General features: G+C 30.5%; 1 protein-coding gene across 2 annotated transcripts in view; it reads right to left on the bottom strand.

Annotated features, from left to right (window-relative positions):
• The window catches only part of LOC144852533 (tubulin polyglutamylase TTLL5-like), a 71,822-nt gene that overhangs the window by 17,982 nt on the left and 37,163 nt on the right, over positions 1-16,677 (bottom strand). For both annotated transcript variants that reach the window (XM_078710404.1, XM_078710405.1), the window contains 5 exons: positions 14,163-14,309; positions 10,651-10,766; positions 10,129-10,331; positions 4,970-5,131; positions 541-609 (listed from right to left, as the gene is read on the bottom strand). In XM_078710404.1, coding sequence (XP_078566530.1) covers positions 541-609; positions 4,970-5,131; positions 10,129-10,331; positions 10,651-10,766; positions 14,163-14,309 — 697 coding nt within the window. The remainder of the gene's footprint in view (positions 1-540; positions 610-4,969; positions 5,132-10,128; positions 10,332-10,650; positions 10,767-14,162; positions 14,310-16,677) is intronic.

Raw genomic sequence — 16,677 nt, 5'->3', positions numbered from 1 at the left:
ACCTATCCAGCTCATCAGTGGGTTGATGTTACTAGTATTAAATAACCTGTGATTGTAATTGATAGTTAATTAATTTTCACCACATAGATTAAAACATTTCATAATGGAAAGTGCTAAAGAGACAGGCAGTAGATAGTAAATAATTTATTCAAACAACATTATAGAGATGGAAAACAGATTTAAATAGAAAAGTTGATAAACGAAATAATATTGATGGAAAGTTACTATAGGCCTAGATGGTTTAGAAAATGCCACTACACTCCACAAAAATCTTCTAACAAAGTTAGTATGTTTACAAATGATAATTAGTACACTGTATAATATAGTTACACCCCAAGCAATAAATACTGCACACACTATGATATCAAGATTTAATATTTCAACATATTATTGTCATCATCAAAAATGTTGATGCAATATATGTTGAAACATTGAATCCTTGATGTGGAGTTTCAGTGCTTTATATTTATATACGTAGACCTTTCGGCACTCTGTTAGTACTAGTAGTAGATGATTTGTTAAATACAAACGTTGAGCTACCTATCTGACCACCGGATGCATCACGGTACAAGACAGCACTGACCGGCCTATAGCGATTCTGTTGCAATCCTGGCATATATAACAAAATAACATACACATTACAAATATGCGCAACAATTATTATTAGTAAAACAAAATTTTTATTAAATAATAACTATATTTCTTAGTTAAATTTAAACTAAAGAAAAATATTAGGAGCATTTCTGCGTGTTCTTTTTCACAGGACTGACGTTATACAATTCCACTATGTATAACAAAGCAGCATCGTTTCTCGTTCAGTTTCTCAATGAGGCTTAATTCTGGATGTTGGACAATTTTTATATTATGTTGTTGCCGACTAATATTGTCGTATTTATATTTATGCAAAATATTTCTACGAAAAATAATTTGCCCTTGGCTTAAAAAAGGATACCAAATTTTTGTTTTCACACGATGAAACATAAAGATAAACAGAGAGGTCACATTAAGAAATTAACCTTAAAACTTAATTTAGTTTAATCAAATCCCCTGGGTCTTGTTCTATTTTGTTTCCTTAAACATAACCCTTACATATCCTTGCAATAAATTTCATTTAATTTATCATATTTTGAAACATCTATTGATATTGACATTAAAAAATGAAAAAATATCCAAAAAATAAACACATGGGATTATAATTAGCCTGAAAGCGCCAAATTTCAAGCGCAAGGTGTTTGCAACCCTAAACTTGTCTCCGATGTTTCATCAGTTATCGGACACAATCTGCTTTCCGAAATTCCCAAGGTGTTTATGTTTTCTAACACTTTGTGACAATTGTTGATATGGTGTGACATTTTCTGTTGGTTTTGTAATTATTTGATTGAATTATTGAATAATTAGGGGCAAGTCAAGCACCTGTCAATGAATGCAAATGCGATGCATCCCATTCAAAATACAGTAGTAGTGCCCACCTTGAAATAGCAGTAAAACACCTCATTTGGAATACAACTATTCAGGGGACACCTCTATTAAGGGGACACTGTTCTGTGAAAAGAATGAGGCGCAATATATGTATAAATGAAGCCCTATTTAGAGGACACTCATACTAAAGGGGACGCTTTGTAATTTGAACAAGATAAAGGTAGTAAAATATCTGGAGAATGAACGTCAATATTTAAATTAATATTAACCAGAAAATCTGATCTAAAAAAACATCTGGAGATGATAAACTTAAACAGGAAAGAATTATTTTATTTTAAAATGATACTGAACTCCCCTTTTTAAAATACAGTATCAATTACAAATAAGGTAGTAGAAACCATATAAAGCTTGGGAACCTCATAGGGCCAAACAATCTTTGTCCCCTCGTTTGTTTCATGAGAAAGTGTCCTCTTATAGGGATGTGCAAAAGGGCGGTTCTACTACAAGGGTTGAGTAGTTTTATCTGTTTCTTCAGTAAAATATTGAATAAAACATCAAAAAAGCAAGAGCCCTTTTTTTGTAATCAAATCAATCAAATTAGAAAATTCAGCCCACTATAGCAATCTACCAAAGTGCTTCTAAAGGCTAAAACATACCAAAAGCATTGCTTAGTTTACAAAAAGCATGGGTCTAACATCTTGTATTCGATCATCTGTTAGGTTTGGTTGAAAACAAAAATAGATTCCATGCAAATTAAGATTAGTAACATGAACTATAATTTTTCGTAGGTCATAAATGATTAATATATATTTACACATTAAATGTAAAGTCAGAAGAACGTATCTGTATTAATGGATAAAGTCTTTAATAGTGGCATTTGATTATTACACTCATTGGAAAATTGCCCACGAAATGATCGGCAAGAAAAAAAAAACTATTAAAGGATCTAATCAAATTAAGAATTGAGATCCTATGAGTAAAATTACTCATATGGAAGGCGAAATTATGAGAATATACAGTACATAGTATAACACATGACAACATATGCACTGCCAACTACATGGTCTTAATTACATTAAAATCAATTCTTCTGGGAAAATATCAAATAAAGTTATAATTTATTAATTTAACTATATTTTCACCTGATTCCCAGTGCTGTATCTCCACATTCTATCTATTTCTGAAGTATCATAGGAATATTTCGTAATACAGCATCTCATTTATATCACATGTGGTGCCTGTATCATGTAAGGTTAATGGTTAGACTACTACTAGATACATGTGAAACACATGTGATGTTGTATTACCAAATATTCCTATGATACTTCGGAAACAGATACAGTACCGAGAATCGGCTGATATTTGAGTCAGGAATTAAAAAATTGTAAAATGAAGAACTGAACGTAGCCTAATGCCCTATATTTTGCATCACAATTTTTGGGGGTGGGGGAGGGCTGGTTGACAGGCAGCGACATTGGACTCGTCTATGCATATCCAACAGTGTTAAACAGCCAATCAGAAGATGATAACTATCAACAAGATTCTCAGTTTTCAGTTAGGATTTTTAATCAGACATGTTAACAATCAAACAGTAACCCTTTAAGTAGCATTCTATAATAGCTATTTTTAGATATCATTAGCTTTTATCCAATCACATTTTCCAAAACAAAAGTGTTTAATATCATTTTAACATTCATCTAATGTAATAGTGGCTTTCACACACCTAATTAGTGGCTTACACACACCTAATTAGTACTCTATGAGCTATTTTTAGATGTCATTAACTTTTATCCAATCACATTTTCTAAAACACAAAAATGTTTAATATCATTTTAAACATTCATCTAATGTTAGTGGCTTTCCCACACCTAATTAGTACTCATGAGCTATTTTTAGATGTCATTAACTTTTATCCAATCACATTTCCCAAAACAAAAAATGTTTAATATCATTTTAAACATTAGTGGATTTCACAGACCTAATTAACAATAACATTCTATTTTTAGATGTCATTAACTTTCAACCAATCACATTTCACTAAACAATGGATGTTATCACTTTAAACATTCATTACTATGTTATTATGTGGCTTCCACACAAACGTTACCCTTAATTAGCATTCCAAAAGCTATTTTTAGATATCGTCATCATTCAACCAATCACTGTTATTAAAACTCTTATCTTGCATTTCAAACTCCCATTAGACTGTACCACATGTTAGATCGGATCTAGCGGAGGTGCAGAAAATACACAAGCTCTAACTTTTTGATAATCTTTAACCACTGATTAAAATGCATTCCCTAACCATCGCAACTTTGGCTGACATACTAAATAAAGGAAGCATTATGAATTCCTGTAGGTTCTTGCAATCACTTCTGGATTTCCTTTCAAAAAATTCTGCAAACTTCGTTCCATTCAATTTACGAATTAGTAATCAGAAAAAACATTAATTAGAACATTGTGTCAACTTGGATTGGACTTTAGGATGTTGTTAATTAAAATTGTTTATTTTTTATCATTATTCCAAATATTCCTATATCTTTATATTCTATTGGGTTACCCTGGATAAGTGTTAGCGACGTTTTGTCATTCTGCACATGCTCAGAAACATATGAGCATGTGCAGAATGACTGCTGGACTCAATAGCTGTGTAGTTGCTTGTCGCACCTTGAAAACGAAAAGTCGCTATTGTGGACACTTGAACACTCAGTAAAATATCAGTATTGTATCTTTAAATATCTGTAATGAAAACTGACTTATAATATACTAGTTTTATTTGTAATTATCTAGGGCCACTACGCAATAAGTCTTTTCTAACCTTCGGTACCTTCTTGAAAATTGTGGATCAAGTTAAGATCCCCGAATTTGAGAAAGTTGAATTTGAGTTATTATAAAAATACATCTTTATATTTGATTGTTATTCAAAAAACCAAATTTACAGTTGAATTTACCAAACTAAATACACTAACAAATAATTTTTGTTGTAAATGGGTTGTTTGTATGTAGGCTTCCAAAGCTTACGGAAGCTCCAATAATTAATTCCTTCACTAATAATTACCAGGTCCCCAGTGGAATAGCAACTTCCGGCAGTAGGACCCATTTCGAAGTGATAACATGTTGATTGTCCAAGGGGTCTTTGCCCTAAAGCACTATTTATGAATACAAGTTTCTTTTAAATACAAACAATCTGTAACATACCAACGGAAACAGCTATTTACTAAAGTAAGACATACTTGAAGAATCAATGAATGATGTATGTGGGTATTTTGTATATACAGTAGTGTGTGGCATAATAATTAGACACTTTGGATGTTATGCTCACAAGTACATCATTTTGATTTAGTATTGGACAAATCAAGTTGCCAACTTTTTCTTCAATTTCTAAGAAAGGAGATACCAAAAAACCAGACCTGTTCGGGAACCAAGGTTCCTGTTTGTGTGAAGTTTAATTAACACAGTAAATAATGAGTATCTTGGAAGAACGAGAGGTTGTAAAGACTAAAAAATCTGCTAACATGGCCGACAGGTAAATATAGAAGCAATACATTACCATTGTCTCCCTGGCTGTTTTTCGCTGAATACGGTCTTTGACGAGTAATCTTAGTACTGTAGAGTGGAACGGCACTTTGGTAGGATGACAAGGTGCGAGAGTGAGCGTTTGGTGTGGTCTGTGGACGTTTGGTAGTGCTGCTGCTGCTGCTGTCGCCTGCACCTGAATGAATACATAATTATGGTTATCATTATTATTACTAAAAAAATATCACGATTAATTCAATAAAGTTCACAATAAACATGAAATAACAGCAACAGAACAGAATTTTTAATACTTGTTTTACCATGGACCTCATCCCGAATTAATATATTATATTACATTTATTATATTATTATATATTATATACACTCAAAAGTTTACAATTACAGATTATTTAATAATAGAGCACACATTAATTACACACAGTAGAAACCCTAATAAGGTTCATTCGGGACCAAACAAAGAGTCCTCTTAAGAGTCCTCCTAATAGGGATGTCACATAGAAAGGAGTTGGCTGTGGCATATATTTCCTCTTATTTGTTTTACAGAAAAGTATTATTATGTTCCACTGTATATATTAAAAAAATCTAGTATATAAAAAATACACTTAAACACTGCTATATGAAAAATGGATTAAAAACTTCACTGATGTTTTATTCATATAGTAATATTTTTATAAAGAGAATTTTTTAAAATATATTTACATATAAACAAGTGATTGACAAGGCAATGAAAGCGACAATATGCATATGACATGTCAATCAAGCAGGTCAATAAATGTCACTTTTGTGACATTGATGAAAATGAAAAGATCATTATTATTGCAAAGGTTGTACTGTTAACACAATTTGAAAGAACACATAAACGAAAATTGATTAATAGGAAAATGATTTATCAATTGTGAGAGAGAGATAAAAGAACTTTGGAAAAAGGGGAATTTGATAATGTAATCTGTTACTGCAGTTTTTGTAATTATATAGACCATGTTGACGCCCTCATAAACCCAAGGTCTATAAACCGTAGGTCCAGTGTACACAGTTATAACCCATGTGCACTTTAAAAGAACCCAGTTCATTCGAGACGAGTAGGGGGTTATCACAGTGAACTGGTAGCCCCTGTATCAGGGGGATTACCACCTATCTGATAGGACCGTGATTTATTTATATTGGTAAATCCTTGGCCATATGTGTCTAAAGACATAAAATAAAAAAATAAATAAATAAAAGACTATAGCAACAGAATAAAAATATCAAAATAACAGAATGGACGAAACAAAAATATTTAAAAAAAGCAACATTATAAATAAAGCCCACAAGACTCAATTATCTCAAAAAGGAAAACAAGAAAAGGACTACTTCCTACACAATAATTTAGATTCAATTATTTTTTTTCCCTCAGTTTTAAAACAAAGTTTGCAAAAAAATGTATTTGTATTTGTGTAAGAAGGGCAACGTTTTTCTTGTCTTCCTTAATCTCACTGAGCACCCTGACCTGAGCCTCTCCCTTTTCTACTATTAAGAGAAGGTAGACTAGATGAACGGGCTAAATAAAATAGAAAACCTGTTGGAAAAAATATATTATAACATTATACAAAAAAAAAATAATTAAAAAAAATTATAAATGTGTATGGATTGAAAGAAAAGAAGAAAACTTATAATCTAAAAATATAATGAAAAAATAATTCTATCGTTTTGCATATAACAATAACATTTAATACATTTTCCATTTTTTTTAGTTCAAATTCTTTATTTTTAAAAACACATTGAATTGAACTTTAAGAATTTCACCTCTTTAGGTAACTTTATAAATATCTTATTTGTATCATGCAGAAGAGTTATAAAATAAAACCTTTTACTTGATATATTAAACTTTAAACAATACAAACTATAATTTTAAAATTATAATATTCAGACAAATATATTTACCTTGAATATAGACAGAGGGACACAATTTTACAATATACACAATACACATAATTATGTCAAATTGCAATATACATATAAACTATCAAAATTCCTGAGGGAAAAGACCACATATGTTTTTACTGTGAAACCGAGGATTTAACATTTAAAAACGATATTGAAACAAACAACATTATCAACTCATAATTCTTTCGGCTGTACATTGATCATATTTGAAGACATAGGGCGGGAGGGTCGGAGACAGGAAGTCTTCGGGCCGGTTGGATGTGTAGGAGTTTGTCCGCAAGATTGTTGGTTTCGATTCATTGGGATTAATAACATGCTGGCTAAAATCACATAGGAAAAGAGTGTATGCTCTCAGTGTTATACAAAATCATAAAAACTTTAAATTCATTTATGCATTTGGCCAAATTTTAACACAGTATTAATATTATAAAACTACAAGTTTCAAATAAAAAAAATTAATCTATTAAATTTATCTATTATTCTGTTATCAAATATTTTGTATTGTGTTTCTAATATGTGTGTACGTTTATTTTTATTTACTTGAATTGATTTAAATAGTGTATTTATTTATATATATGTTGTATAATGGTATTGAAACAATACTATGTTGGTTATGGTCAACATTTATATATAGTCAGTATACATTTTGCTCAATTTGAGAAAGAATTAAAGAAATATCTTTTACATAAAAAATAAACATTTCATTTTATTATATTATTTATCTATTATTACTGATACTTCATATTCTTACTTGTTCTTATAATTTTGTGTAACTATGTTAAAGGGCCAACTGAGACAAATTACTTCTAGGTTGGTCCTCATTTTAAGTTTGTATGGTATTTGAATAAATGTTTGTTGAATTTTGAATTTCAAACATCATTCTGTGTATTAAAAACCAGTTTAATTTGCAAAGTTAAAACTACGAGGGTTACGGTTGGAAGCATAGTATATGTCTGACGACTAGATTTTATTATTTCATTTTTTAGACCAAAGTCAGCTTGTACTATTGTATAGTACTGGTATAAGCTGCTGAAATAATGTTTGAATAACTTGAGTTAATCAATGATGGCATACAACCAATGTTAGTAGGCCTCCTACTTCCCACCAGGATGTGCTAAGCCAGCAATGTTTTACATCAAAATGTTGGGTGTGGTAAAATTGGGTTAAGAACGACAATTGAGACCACGTAGGTTGAACGTATTTAATGATAAAGCGGGACAATTTTATATAAAATTATGTTTAGGGGAAAGATGGTAGAAGTTGATAATGATGGACGAAAATGACAATGATGTCATAATTAAGAATGATGATGATGTCAAAATTACCCTTAATAACATTAAAGGACTCATCCACTAAATAGTATTGTAAGTTTTAATAGATCTGGTAGAATTCGGCAATTCAAAGTTCAAACCAACCGTTTTAGAGACTCTTTTTTTCCATATGCTTGTCATCTATATAAAAAAATGTACAATTTTCAAGATAATTAGTTAAGGTTCTACGTTTTTATATTGTGTTGACAATACATTGAATCTTGAATCTTGAATTATCTAGTTGGAAAGGTAAAACATATCTGTAGCGACATTAAGAACCCCTGGGAAGATCACATAATACCTGACAATACTTTATAACATAATGTAACGCAATTGTCGCACCCCAAGAGGGCAGTACAGTTCAGGAAATTAAGAACTTCTGGCAAAATTGATTACATATCACAAGTTTTTTTCCACTCTAAGATTTTATCTTTTACAATATAGATTATTTCTTTCAGAATTTCTTGCTTTCCGTTAAAATTTATAAATAGATCACTGCAGTAATAATATATTATAGTGATGTTACTATTTATAAAGTCTCTTATATGGACTAGTTAAAATGTCTATTACAGGCATATGATAGTAATCTCTGTGAGTGTTATTGCTTTGGGACTTAAAGCGGTGTTCCGCATTTATGCACATGGTTGCGGAAGTTGTTTTCAATCGGATTCAAATTTACCACAACGTCCCAGTGGCTGGAAGGTGTCTGTATTGAGACAATGTTCAATCAAGCGTAATATATTTTGAGATTTCAAGTTGAGGGCAGTATTATGAATAAAGTTCTCATTAATTAAGAATGTTTTTTTTAAGTGGTACTATTTGAGATATACATAAAAAATACAATCTTGAAACAAGAAGAACAATTCTGTGTTTCTAAGTTAAGTTTCACAAACTTCAATTTGTATAGAATTAAGAGAAAACTTTCTTTACCAACATTTGAAAATAATTATTGGGACATTGATCCCGACAAAAAGATCTACTTAAAATATAAATTTAGGTTCAAATTACTCACGCGTGCGTGAGATACACGTTGATACGAAATTACGAGAAGTTCATCACATTCTGGATGGCATCTCCTGAGAACTAAGTACAATAACCTTGGTAATGTTCAGCATCTCCGAGGGCCTTTCGTTGATTATGACTAAATATGAAAATCTTTGCCCAACACGGCTGTCAATTACCAACTCTCTTTAGACCAAAACTTATGTACTTGTTGACCAATCAGAATCAAGTCACATGACTGTGAGTCACTGGCCTATATGTTAGTTTGCTGACTTGCAATAACGTATGTTTTCCTCTCTAAAGTTTTTTCCACTTAAGCATGTCATCTAGCTTGCTATCAGCAGTTTGAGGTGAACAGCTAGTGGCTTTTGCGATCTCTAATTAGCGATTACTTTCATGTTTTTCCAGATGCAGAGGTGATGAATTATATGTTGTTATGAATCGATACGATAGAAAATTTGAAAATCCATGGCTTGGTTTCATTTGCTACTACAGTTAACTCTCCCAATATTGGACTCTCTGAAAACCGGAAACTCTCTAAACCAGACTTTTCTTGAGGCCCAAATTCATTTTTCCATTAGAAACACATTCCGAATACCAGACTTTCCAGCCCAAAGGTGTCTGGTATTGGGAGAGTTGACTGTATTACTACCCCGGATGGTATATTGCTAGCCCAAACCAATATTACTACATGCTTATAAATTATCTACGTGCAAATAAATCAAAAGTTAAATCAAAGTCAGGTGCGCTACATTTCACTAGACTATTGAGTACAGACCCTAAACAAATACTAAACCTTTCACTTCAGTCAATAAATATTAAGGATTTCACTTAAATTTAAGTGATAATCACAATATAACCTGCCTTCCTACCTACCTACTTTTAAGAAAAGAATTACTAATTATTATTAAAATGTATTAAATAGTAAATTACTCACCCATATCATTTTCATAATTTGTCCTCTTGCTAAGGTCACTTGTACTTCCTCTGCGATTTAACAGTTGTCCACTGCCAACGTGAGGTGCGCCTTGTTGTTGCGGTGTACTTTCTACGTTAGATTTGCTGTTTGTGCCCAGGAATATACTCGCTGATTTGTTATGCTTGGTATACGTTGTAAGTAACTCTTCTAACTCATTTTCACTGCAGAAGAATTTAACGTAACATAACTTATTTTACAAGGATGAAAAAAAGCAAAATACCTACAACCAGACATTTTTGTTCTAAATATTATTGAAAGCAACCCTTAAAGTTAATTATTACCTGGTAATTATTACCGTACAGGTATATAACCGAGTTTAGTTTCAGAGGTCCTGAGCACAAAAGTATGTGGATCAAATTACCAAATAGTCTAAGTTTATCCAAAATTAGGGGGTGGAATTTTGCGTGAGCATGGGATTATATTATAATATATTGTATAAAACTTCCTAATATATAAGTTAGTATTCCGTTCATAGTTTACCCTGCAACTGTCACAAACGTTGAAAAACGGTCATCAGAAACCGGCTGGTTGTGCTTCTGAGCGTTGCCTTGTAGGAAACGATCCGTCTTGAGGCGCGCCGATAGTTGATCAGTCTCCTAGAAAAGATAATACAGTCAAGGTCAAAGGTGGCCATCAACTGTCTGAAGGTCATTTACATATGAACACTTGTAAATGACACAGGCTCCTGGAATTTAAATCACTAACAACACTGATGGACAATTTTGAACATTTTTAATTGTATACGTCAACTTTTTGACATAAATATTTATATTTTGGGCAAGTCATTATTTATTACTGATAAAATGAAACTAAAGAAAATTAGACCTCAAGGTGAACATTTGTGCACAAATATTTATTAAATCTGAAAATAAATGATTGATTTAAATATAGAAAATATTTTTGATTGAAATCAATTAAATCAATTAAATTTGGAAAATATTGCTATACAAACACGCTGACAACAATAAAAATATCATGTACTGTATTCTCTAAATACATTTCCTATATGACAGTACATAAGTGGCTTTAGCCCAACTAAAGCCCACACTGATAAAAAGAAAAACATTTATTTTCCTCCATAGCAATACAATACAAAATAGTATACAGAAGTGATAAGGTAAAATAATTAAGATTATGATGATTGTTAGATGCACAAAAGAAAAGAGAATAAAAAAAAAAAAAAAAATAGGCTATGGAAGAAGGCATAATGCGTAATGTGTATAAGAGTGGGAATTAGATAGCAATTAAAATATACATAAACCAACTATCAAGAGACGTTTGGTAGTGGAATGGATGTATTATGAGAAAAGAAAAACTGGAAAACTGACTCATACAGGATTTGAACCTCGGACCTTTATGGTTTATACTTCAGCCAAAGTGGGATTACTACAACTATCAGTAAAGTATAATATGCAGAAATAAAAAAAAATTCCCTTCCAAGTACCTCAATATGGTTGACATTATTACAATAAAACATAGAATCGCAGTACATTACATATCGTTCTTAGACCTCTTATCTTGGTTAGAAATGAGAATCCACGCTATTCCACATGGTAGGGTAATGGTCTTTCAACGTCTTCTCCAATCAATTTCAACTTCAGGGTTTTTAACTAAATATATCCCCTACGGCTTATCAACAAAGTGTTTTGTTGATGTATATATAGTCTCATTGAGAATACCGCGGTAAGGCAGTGAGGTTTCCCTTCCTGTAACTTACTACGTACTGTCAATGTTACTCTGCGTTATATAAAACATAACAGTTTTCTTTTCATATATCTGTTAGTGTATTTCATGTTTCATCACCTATCAAGCAATTTAAACATAATGTTTATGTTCAATGCTAATTATTTATACAAATATTTTTCAAGTATTAAATTCTACAAAAGAAATACTCTACACACAAAAACAGTTTCAATTTATGTTCGTTAACTCCCAACATGGAATTATGGGAAATAGAGTAATACGTAAACTCTCTCCTTTATTGCAGATTAATTGAAAACATACATTATTTAAAGGTTAAATTAATTTGAAATTGTAAATTGAATAATTTATTTCCAAATTAAATTGAATTGCTAAAGGATAATACAGTATGTCAACAATAGTTTGTTATATACTGTACGATACAGTTGGGAAATCCCTTTTATTTTCATCAATTTTATAACAATATGAATATCAATACTGCCAACACTATGATTTTGAGAGAAGAAGTTATAACTGAAGTGGAATCATTTTAACATGGACTTTTATTTTTCACAATAATTTAAATAATTTAATCAATTATTCATCAAAGGGAATTTCACAATTTTTGGGCCCTCTCCTCACTATTTCAAAACACTGATTTTTTATCAAGTTTTAATAAACTTAATAAACTAAATACTTTAGTATTACTTGGACCTAATACTGGTAGTTTTTCTGTTTTTTCAAATGAATAAGTTAGTTAGTTAAGTTAAGTAACACTCAATCAATAAACAGTTTATGAATCCTTACAACCTTAACTTAATATCAGTTAAATTTAATTTGATGGGAGGTTCTTAAACAAACTTTAGCAAAAAGAAACAAATAAATAAATACTTTACGCATGAACTGTTAATGTCAAAATAAGATTTTAAATTATGCATTAAGCTTCAATAAATCAAAAACCCTCAATTAACTATTTTCGAAAAATGACTTGACTATAAAAATGATGATCAATTGGCTTATCATGGATTAAGGGTGACAAGATAATCCAATGTTTTAACTTTTATCCCTATCTCTCAGAGCATCTTAAAAATAGCTGTGTATGGCCGTTTCCCTTTCCTTGGCATATCATTTTAGTTAACATGACATTTCAATTTCATATTTTTGTTATTTCTGAAAAGTACAAATGGAGAACCGAATGTAGTGTAACATTGAATAGTTTGGATAACGGATTGGTGTAATTTAACAGTAAATCTGATTGGTTACATTTTATTTTATTTTTATTATTAAAGATGTATTGTCCACCTGAAAAATAATTTTTACATTTTAATGTCACATACTGTAATAGTTATCCACTTAGACCAAAAATTGGATCTAAAAAAACTGTCTCAAAATCAGAAATTTATACTAGACTTATTTAATAACCAATGTTCACAATATTCAAATATCCATATGATATGAGCCAACTGTTGTTGAGCCTGGTTGTATTTACCAATAACACATCAGCGAGGTATTTCAGTTATATACTAAGAATCTCTCTTAAGTCAATAAATATTTACTTATTCACTTAATAAAAGAAATTAAAAATAAAGGTATAAATGTTTTTCTAATAGCCTACGTGTGATAACACCAATATAAAACGTTTTGACAACAGCCTGTAACACATTGTAAGGTAACAAACACATACACTACTACACATTGCGAACACGCTATTAAACAACTTTATGTATTTTTAGCTGGCCTTAATTTTACGCACACTTGCTGATTTCTCGGCAAATTTCTTTATTTCCTCTCATGAGAATTACAATCTCTACCGTTGTGAATATTTGTGTGTATTAAATGCAATCCATTTCTCACTATCTCATTACAACATGCTGATCTCATATTTCTGCATATTTGGTAGCGACATGAATGTTTGCGATAAAAACAAATTATGTACTACAAAATGATTTTGTTCACCAGAAGAAAAAAATATATTGAATACATGTTGATTAATAATTTCATATATTAATATATATTAATTCACAGGCTGGATCTCAATGGAGGATGCAAATAAAATAAGCAAAAAGCTAAATCAAAATGATAAAGTAAAACGACCAGAAAGAAACTGCAGAGCTTTCGGATAACACTAATGCTTCCTCAGTGCAATTGAGAGTATTTTGTAGAAACGTTTTTTTCTTTCTTCATGTGGGTTTGTCCCACTTATATTTCATAATCTTTAAAAATATTTAAACACATTGCACATAATAAATAAAATCAATAAATATAATTAATAATGTATCTCTAGAAAAGTTATAACATTATTACATTCTTACCTTGCTGTATATTTGTACAAAGTCACCTAGCTGTTTTGAAAGAATCCTCCTTCGATCGTGAATTTGCAATTTTCGACTTGGAACAATTACTTTAAAAGGCTCTTGGAGATTACCCGCTGCACGCTTTAAGAATCTTACAACCAAATCCTGAAAGAGAGATAAAAATTATTGGATAAATCATCAGAGTATATAACAACTATTGGAGAGAGTGACAACATTGACACAGTTTTTTATTTTATTTCAATTCGTAATCAACAGTGGGGAGCCCGCCATTTACAGACTGGAATACATAAAAAACAAGACAAAAGAACTTAATTTTGGATTTAAATAAAGATTGGTTTTACTGTTATAAAATCTGCTACTGTATGTTACAAAAAAATTACATTTTAATTACGATAGAATAACATTACTTTATCAAATCAAGGATAGAAATTATACAAAATACTCAGACATTCACTAATGTATCTATTTATTTATTATTTCTTTTAATTAAAGTGCAGTTTCAATACAAATGTACTTATTTCCAAAATGCTTTAATTACAAATCGTTTATGAATTTTAATTAAACATTAAAATAAATATGATAAAATAATAACAAATTGTATATATATATATATTTGTTTTAATTTGATGTTGTTGTTGATGTTGTTTGTACCGATTTCGAAGTGTAAAGCGCTATATAGAAAAAGAAATAAAATTAAAATAAAAAATTCATACAGTGAAAATTAAAATACAAAAAACAAAAACAAAAAAATAAATAAATTTCATTACATTTGAGGTATAAAAGGTTGGTTTTACAAATATAATTCACATTATGACTAAAATTTGAAAAAAAAAAACATGACATACAAAAACATCTGCACTCATGTCATATTTTTTGTATGACAAAGAAAACGAACTGATAAGAAAAGTCAAATTGGAATCAGTAGAACGCAAAAAAACGAAAAGAAACTTTTCCAAGGTACGCTGCTTGACATAATAACTGACACTATATATAGTGTTAAGTTGTCATGTGTTTTGTATTATTTACATCGTGTAATCACCTTATGAAAACTTGAGAAACAAAGAAAACACGATTTTGCTTTTGATAAGAAAACGAGTCCAATCAGCTGATAGAGTGCGGGAAACAGAAAGGAAAAGTACGCACTGAGATGCCCTGGTTTTAAGCGTGATGAATCGCTGGTACGGAAAAATCAAATTATACCCAATATTAATTCAACAAGAAGAATGACACAGAGAAATAATCAACCTCAGAAATCTGCATCCGATGAACCAGTTAATAAAATGTTATTAGATGTAATTAATGATGATGACTATGATGAATATATCACATGTAAATTACCGTTTATGAATAATTTGAGTGTAGAAATTGTTTATTTCTTTTTGTGTGTGTGTGTGTAATATAAATAATGTTATAAAAAAAACATTAGTGTGGAAAATTACGAGTGAAGATTAACCAACTCATGTTTGTGGGTGTAAACTAAATAATATAATAATTCAATTCAATAACATATATTTCATTCCTCGTTCAATTTTCCGAACAACCCAGTCCACTCAGCTGTAAATGAGTACCTGGTTGAAAAATACTAAGAAGGATAAGGAAAGAAACTGCCTACTACCCTACTAACAAATGCCGAGGCTTAGTACAAGCTTCCAACAGCTCAATTACATTCAGAATGAATAAGGGACTTGCTTTATATTTTATTTGTTTAAAATGGAACAATACAACAAAAAAATGCCATCAACTTATTATCTAACATCTCAGATTCAGATTCGATTTATTAGGTCATTCATACATAGTATAATGATAATTGTTTTCTTGGCAGAAAAACACAAGCAAAACAATACACACATAATATTTACATTCGTGATCAACATGGAACTAACAACAACTGATCAAGCAATATAAAATACAACATAATAATGACCTATCTTTGAAACTCATTGTTGTGTAGTCTAATAGCCAAGGTAGATATAAGTTATATCTTAACTTAATATATACACTTTTCACAAGTAGTTATAAATGATGTAATTGTAAATGAATAAAATATTATGATTATTTCTGAATCTATTTCTGAAGATCTAAGATTTGTTATGCAGGAGATGATTTCAGATTTCTACCGTGCTGTCAAACCACAGCAAGTAAATGACATGCTTAAAACCCAATAACAGGACGTGTTCAACTATTTTTAGATCACTAAAACTGTCAAAATACTTACCTCAAAATGATAAATATAATAATATTGAGTGGGGACTGGACTTTAACAAACTAATTTGGGGAAGCCCATTTCATTTTTAGTATCTCAAAATGATCTTGGTAATATTATGCAAAGCAACTTTTTCCTCTTGACTTCTGCTTATTTTAATTGTAATTATATCTACATTGAGATCGAGTCATTGAGATCAAGCCACTGATACCAACAGCATTGCCATTTTCTCCCTAATAATTTGCCTTTGGAATAATATTAATACCAGAGAAAAGTGAAATTATACTTTCTTCCCTGATAATACATATA

The sequence above is a fragment of the Antedon bifida genome, chromosome 9 (genome assembly GCF_963402885.1).
Source record: "Antedon bifida chromosome 9, ecAntBifi1.1, whole genome shotgun sequence".
Classification (NCBI taxonomy): domain Eukaryota; kingdom Metazoa; phylum Echinodermata; class Crinoidea; order Comatulida; family Antedonidae; genus Antedon; species Antedon bifida.
The sequence above is the reverse complement of the archived record's forward strand: the minus strand, read 5'-3'. Positions and strand labels throughout refer to the sequence as shown.